Source organism: Solanum tuberosum, unplaced genomic scaffold (genome assembly GCF_000226075.1).
Source record: "Solanum tuberosum cultivar DM 1-3 516 R44 unplaced genomic scaffold, SolTub_3.0 scf00255, whole genome shotgun sequence".
Taxonomy (NCBI): Eukaryota; Viridiplantae; Streptophyta; class Magnoliopsida; order Solanales; family Solanaceae; genus Solanum; species Solanum tuberosum.
The window spans coordinates 483,957-490,965 of record NW_006239184.1 but is presented as its reverse complement, the minus strand read 5'-3'; the positions used below and the strand labels follow the sequence as shown (position 1 = coordinate 490,965).

The 7,009-nt window shown below is 29.4% G+C and overlaps 1 protein-coding gene across 1 annotated transcript; it reads right to left on the bottom strand.

Annotated features, from left to right (window-relative positions):
• Positions 1-44: 44 nt before the first annotated feature.
• On the bottom strand, positions 45-4,014 carry LOC102584872 (NAC domain-containing protein 7-like). The gene is made up of 4 exons (XM_015313662.1): positions 3,767-4,014; positions 2,043-2,237; positions 1,601-1,872; positions 45-1,015 (listed from the first exon to the last, which is right to left on the bottom strand). The coding sequence occupies exons 2-4, from the start codon at positions 2,200-2,202 to the stop codon at positions 398-400; spliced, it is 1,050 nt and encodes a 349-aa protein (XP_015169148.1). The 5' UTR covers positions 2,203-2,237; positions 3,767-4,014; the 3' UTR covers positions 45-397.
• Positions 4,015-7,009: the final 2,995 nt, after the last annotated feature.

Sequence of the window (7,009 nt, the reverse complement as noted above, 5' to 3'; positions counted from 1 at the left end):
TTTTTTTTTTTTTTTTTTTTTGAATATCACTTAATAAAATTTAAACATATTATGGAAATAATCGTTTGGTTATACTACATAAACAAAGCAAATGGCTATGACAATAACAAATATATATAGCCATATGCTTTACACAAATAATGCTGCAAATTACAACTCCATGCAGCATCATCCAGCTGCAATCTCTATGAGTTAATCATGATCGTCGATCTTAAGTTAAATACAATTAGAAAATGCCGTACAATTTCTATACATTTATAATAATGTACACATATATTTATATATATCTTCCGATATTTTTTCAATCAAGAAGGTATAATGTACGTACTTAATTCCTCCTATGATAATATTTTTGAGCAGTAACTTATTATTATTATTATTTGGTGGATTTTCACTTTCATTTCCACAAATCAATTTGAGAACTTGAAGATGCTGTGGAGGTATTTTCCGGGGCCATTTCTTGCTTGTTCAAATTCACCTCATCATCGCGCTTAGCCTGAAATGTGTTTGGTACTGCATTTGACGAATAGTTATTATTTTCATCTTCTTGGCTAAGTTGAGAAGCTACAAATTTATCGAGTACTCGCCAATCAGTCACTTGATCTGCAACTTGCTGGTTGTCATTATTCGCAAATGTAGGATGAACATGTTGATCTTGTGTGAGCAATGCTGGTCGATTAACGTTAATATTGCCAAATATAGGCATTGAGCTACAACCAGGAGGTGCAGCTACAAGTTTAGTTGTTTCTAAAAGAGGAAGTTGATGAAGAAATTGGTGATTTTGAGGTGGGATTTGGTAGTGCAAATTATCAAATTCTTTTTTGCAATTAGGGTAATTATTGGGATAGTGGTTAATGTAATTAATTTGAGGATGTATTGGCTTAGGGGAATCCATGTCTTGCATGAATGAAAGTTGATCATCGTACCAAATAGGTGAACCATGTTCACTAGTATCCATTCTCATGCCAGCAGCTATTTTCTTCTTGAATACTCTACATATAACCCATCCTTCTTCCTGTATTTGTCCAAAAATATTAATGAGTGAATCTATATAATGAAGCATGACAATATTTTATAAAAGTGCATATTAATTTGATCAAGAAGTTTGTTCCGCAAAAGTCTAGGCATTTGGACAATATTTGGTCAACAACAATAACTTACTCAGTAAAATCTCACAAATGAAATCTGAGGAGGATAAAGTATTTGGTCGAGTTGTTTCCAAAATGGACAATATTGGGTCGAGTTGAAAGAATGTACTACTATTTGCAATTAAAGGTAAAACAAAACAAAACAAAATAAAAGTGTGGAACTTTCAAATTGTGTATGGACATGAAATACTCATCATAGTACTATTTCTATAAACCAATATTAATTTGCAAATATTGAATTTCGATATTTGGAAATATACTAAGATATCATTTATGACCAAACAGGAAAAAAAAAGAAAAAAAGATGCAATTTCGTCCCTCATAGATTTAGTTTCCAATTCTCAAGCATTGCCAAGTCAAACTACGTCACATAAATTGGGACAAAAGGACTAATATATTTAACTTGGTTGCATCAAATAATAATATATGTTGTGAATTTATGGAAAACTTGCCTGAGGAGCACCATTTGGATCAGTCTCAAGTCTGTATTCATGCATAATAAAGTCAGATTTTTGTCCATTTGGAGCCCTCCCTTTATAATACACCAATGTCTTCCTCATCCCAATTAAATCATGCTTTGAATATATAGCCTTGTCCCTTCCTGTTGCCTTCCAAAATCCTGCTGCTGTTGCTCTATTTGTTCTTGTTCCTGTTGGATATTTCTTGTCTTTGTGGCTAAAAAAGTACCAATCACTTTGTTCTTCTGTCCCCATTCTACATAATTCTATACAAAAAAAAAATTTAAATATATTGTAAAACAACTTTTAGACTACCAAATTTATATAAATGTAGGTATATACGAGTTCATAAGTAATCTGAAGATTAATATGCTAAAATATTTCGATAGTGATATAGACTGTCAGAGTATATAAAGACGTTTTTAATTATAAGTACCTTGAAGATCCCATGGCTCGATTTTGTAGAGATCGATGTCTTTAATAACATCGAGGTCAATCCTTCTAGAGGTGATTTTCTTTCTAAGATAATAATCAACAAGTTCTTCATCTGTTGGGTGAAATCGAAAACCTGGAGGAACGTGTGACAAGGAATTCATCTTCTCTGATCAATCAAATGTACTACTATAACCACCTGCATATCACCATTTAATCTTAGATCAAAATGTTTTATATTATTGCCAACATTATACTAATTGTAATTTATCAAAATGCTTCATCTATTCAGTTTAATTACTATGTACTTCTTTGTAATTTTCTTGTATATCATGAAATTGCAATGAATAAAGAATGATTCGATTTATAGTTGAACTTGAATATTGATCATGGAGAAATGATTAGTCAAATAAATTCGATTAATTCTAGCAATTGTTATAACAAGTGCAAATTAACATCCAAATGAAGAGGACAACAAGTTAATGATGATGAATAAAAATGAGAAAGCCACAAAAAAAGAAAGGAAAAAATTACGTACATAGTAATCGAAATGCAATGTGTGTGTATAATATATATATATATATATAACTCCTACAAATATATTTGACACAAGGAGTGCGTGGATCTAATATAGTCCTTTTTGATAATTAAAATTGAGTCCACTCTTGCCTTATACGATAAGCATAATCTAATCGATGCTTCTACTTTTGTGTAATGAATGATACAATATTATCTCCATTCATGAAATTTAATTTTAAGTAGCGGTTTACCACGTTATATAGGCATTTCGTTTCACATGCTTAATATTCTTCAATTATTTTCTTGGTTAACTAAATGAACAGGTTGGGGAAAAGAATAACAAAATTAAATCATTGTTAAAATGGTACTATAAAGAGGGGGTTGTGAAATTTCTGAAGGGAAATAACATGATTAATACTATTGTTAGGAAAAAAACAAGAACAAAATAAGATCTTCAATCGATTTAAATATTTATTTGGTTAACTAAGTTAATAGGCTATGTAAAAAATAAAACAAAAAATAAAACCAAGAATGAGTGACTTCTATTTCAAGACTTACAAGTAATAATTTGAAGAACAACAAAGAATACTTTTCTCCTAGAGCACATATATTAGTAGAACTTAGGAGCTCAATAACGGAGACAATTACTAGTTAACTTATGAGCTCATTAACAAACAAAAAAACCCATAATTAGGGCATTTAAACACCCACACCCACACAACTAAGACATATAGTGTGAGTTTAACACAAAATATGTATGAATTTAATTAAAATGTCCCCTTCTTTCAAGTCCAGATACGTTTTAGAATAAAATCAAACAAGAGCCTTTCTTTGGGAACAAATTTCACTAGAATATCATCATGATATATATGATAGGTCAATATTTATAATCCAAGATTGACATAGCCTTTTGGTTATAGGATCATCTGAATTTAGAAGGTATGATAACAAACAACATATCCAGTGAAATCCTATTAAGGTCTAGAGAGAATAAAGTGTACTTAGACTTTACCATGAGTTTGTGTCTGATCAGAAGGTATAATATAATGTATAAATATATACACTAAAACCTACTTAAAATTCAATACATGTTAGATCTGAATTCATACTTTTGACAATACAACATGAATTCAGTATTAATGAATCTCAAAGGGTGCATCTATTAAATTTAAATTTTGTAAAAGAACCTTATTAGATGAAATTACAAACCTTAATTTCGAAATGAGCAGATCTTAGTAGAGTTAATATTTGGACAGACAAATCAAGAGGAAGTTGCTCGTATGATAGAGAACGATCTCCGGGAAGAAGAAATTGGAAGGGTCAACAACAAAAAGACAAAGATAAGAGCAGCAAAAGACAAAGCTTTATCCTCGGGAATTGGAACTTCCAGTGAGGATTTGGCTATCTTTTTGGACCAAATCCCGAGGACAGAGTAATAAAACTGAAGAAGGAAAGAAAAAAAGGGACAGAGAGAATGGAAGAAGGATGAAGAAATAGGGTTATATAAAGGCACGCCCCCACCAAACAAATAAACCCTAATGATGAAGGATCTGTTTATTAGACTTAATAATAGGCTTTTAATTAAAATTTATTTTATGTATATATTCCATCATCATATATATGCTTTAATTGTATGAGCATCATAATCATAATTGTATGAGCAGAATTGCTGGAAAAGCTTGCGATAAAAGGTGGCGCAAAATTGGTAGAAATAGAAATAAAGACAAAGACAGAAGCATTCTGTAGGCAACTGCCACCTCCACTCACCCGCCATTGATAGAGACCTCCAAGTTAATTCTCTAGCTAGCTACTTTTATGTTTGTTTTTTGTTTTTAGTTATTTATTACACATGACTCACTGATGAAGAGAATGTTTTAATTTCTTTCAATTCTTTATGTAAATCTTATTTCAAAAGAAAATTATATAACAAAGAAATGAGGGTAAACGGTAACGGCACGGACCAATATTCACACCTTATAAATTACATTAATTAAGTAGCCAAAGGGGTACTATATATTCACCCATGTTTTATAAGGCGGGGCGTTTTACATACTGCATCAGATTCATAGAACTAAGTCCCACACATGAACCTCGAGGTATTTTATTAGTGTCCAACTCCGGAGCAAGTTCCAAAACTGTCTTTTAAAATAGTACTCCCTCTGTCTCTAATTACTTGTCAACTTTTGAATTGACACACTTATTAAGAAATCAATGATTGACATAGTGAGTTTACCATTTTACCCCTATTAATTATGAAGTGAATGAATTAAAAACTTAAGATTTTCAAGAAGTTCTACTTTTTCAATGTAATTAATTGAGGGTATAATAGGTAAAAATATATTTGTCTTTTCTTGATTTGTCAAAATGGACAAATAATTAGGGACAAATAAAAAAAGAAAAGTTGACAAATAATTAGGGACAGAGGGAGTATTGGGTTCCACTAAAATGATTCTCCCTCTATTTTATATTAACTGAATTTGTGAGGCAATACACGCATATTAAGAAAAATATTGAAGGACATAATTTAAATCATAATTTCCACTATTGTCTTTTGCGAAATCATAAATATAGTTTTGTAAGTAGGGTAATTTATCTCCTAGAAAATATAAAACTTCAATAAATAAAAGAACAAATATGGAAAAAATTCAAATATCCATCTTGAACTTTGAATAATTCAATTATTTTGAACAATGAAAAAAAGTTCAAAAATTCAATTAATATGAAATAGAGGGAGTATATAGAAAATAATTTTTTTTTAAATAAAAAAAAGGAGAAAAGGGAGTACATATAGCAGCTAAAGTAATTGAGTTTAAAATCTGTTGGTTCATTAGAAGAATATTTATAAATAATTATTTTTAAGATAATATGTTAAGAGCTATAACAAGTAAAGATGATACTCCCTCCGTTTCACAAAGAGTGACCTGGTTTGACTTGGAACAAAGTTTTAGAAAATAAAGAAGATTTTTGAATCTTGTGATCCTAAATTAAAGTTATGTCAAATGTACTAAATTGCCCTTCAATCTTGTGGCTTTAAACATACCACGTGGAAAGCTGAAATTAAAATGTTATCAAAAAAGGAAAGAAGTCATTCTTTTTTAAACAGACTAAAAAGGAAAGAAGATCATTCTTTTTGAAACGGATGGACTACGGGGTAAATTTTTTTTACACGAACAGTGTATGTGACTTAATTAATTCTTTACACATTCATTTCGCTTATAATTAAAGTAAATTTCTATGATACACACTAATTAGTGGATTAAGTTATATATATTGGCAATATAATTTTTGTTTACAATAACATAGTTTAACGTGTCAACATCCAAATCAAGTTACGAATTAGTAATATTATATTTATCTTAAAATTTATATGTAATTACATTATAAATTACTACTAATATTTTTCGAATTGTCGATACATAGTACAAAGAATTTTAATCAATAACCTAATAAAAATAATAACTAACTCACTGTTGTTAGTTAAATAACCTAATAAAAATAATAACTAACTTACTGTAGTTGGTTAAACTACACTATCAATGTATGAATAAAAAAAAGTTTTACATTTGTTTTCATTTTATGTAACTGAAATCCAAAATGAATATACTATAAAATCATTTTAGTATTATTTTATGCTGGTGACGCAAATGGAAACATTGTCCACGAAGGAATTTAAGGATTTTGGTCCTTTGCTTGTCATAAAGAGGTAAGAATTGCTCAACAATTAATATTCTTTAATTTGTCCTAGTCCCTACCTTTTCTTTCCCATATCTCAAATTTCATTTTAGCTACTTGGGACCAACAAGCCAGAGATTCACTGAAATTATTTTTAAAAATCGTTTATACGAAAATGATCAAAAAATTTATAAACTTCGTAAGAAAATATATCGAGTAATTTATTTTTAAAAAATTTAAGATCTGTATTTAATTTTTACTTTAAGACACTAATGTGCTAAAGCCGCCCCAACTTAGTAGGAGTACATTTGCTAGCTAGCTACTTTGAGAAAATTAAAGGAGAGGTAATAAACTCATGCAACTTTGAGTCATGCCAATGTTAGGTTGATCAGACTATAATGATGATAATCTTTGCAAGAAAGAAGTAAAAAAGAGGAAGAAAGAAATTATTAAGAACAAAAACATCAGTAAATAATACTCCCTCTGTTCTAATTTACGTGACATTTTTCGTTTCTTCGAGAGTCAACCAATTTAAGTTTGACTAACAATTTGTGAATGAAATTTTCAATTCTTTGAAATAAAGTTTATATATTACATTTTTTGTTTCTTCGAGAGTCAACCAATCTAAGTTTGACTAATAATTTGTGTATGAAATTTTCAATTCTTTGAAATAAAGTTTATTTATTTGTAAACTACGTAAAAAGTACTATAAGATAAGATATATGAAATATTTACGGTCAAAGATAAACTTATTTGAATCTAGCTCGAAATCTGAAATGT

Excerpts from the sequence above, each read along its gene's own strand:
- LOC102584872 (XM_015313662.1), bottom strand. The coding sequence starts at position 2,202 with ATGAATTCCTTGTCACACGTTCCTCCAGGTTTTCGATTTCACCCAACA. Across the intron at positions 1,873-2,042 it reads CGAGCCATGGGATCTTCAAG|AATTATGTAGAATGGGGACA; the intron begins GTACTTATAATT and ends TTTTTTGTATAG. Across the intron at positions 1,016-1,600 it reads ATCCAAATGGTGCTCCTCAG|GAAGAAGGATGGGTTATATG; the intron begins GCAAGTTTTCCA and ends GGACAAATACAG.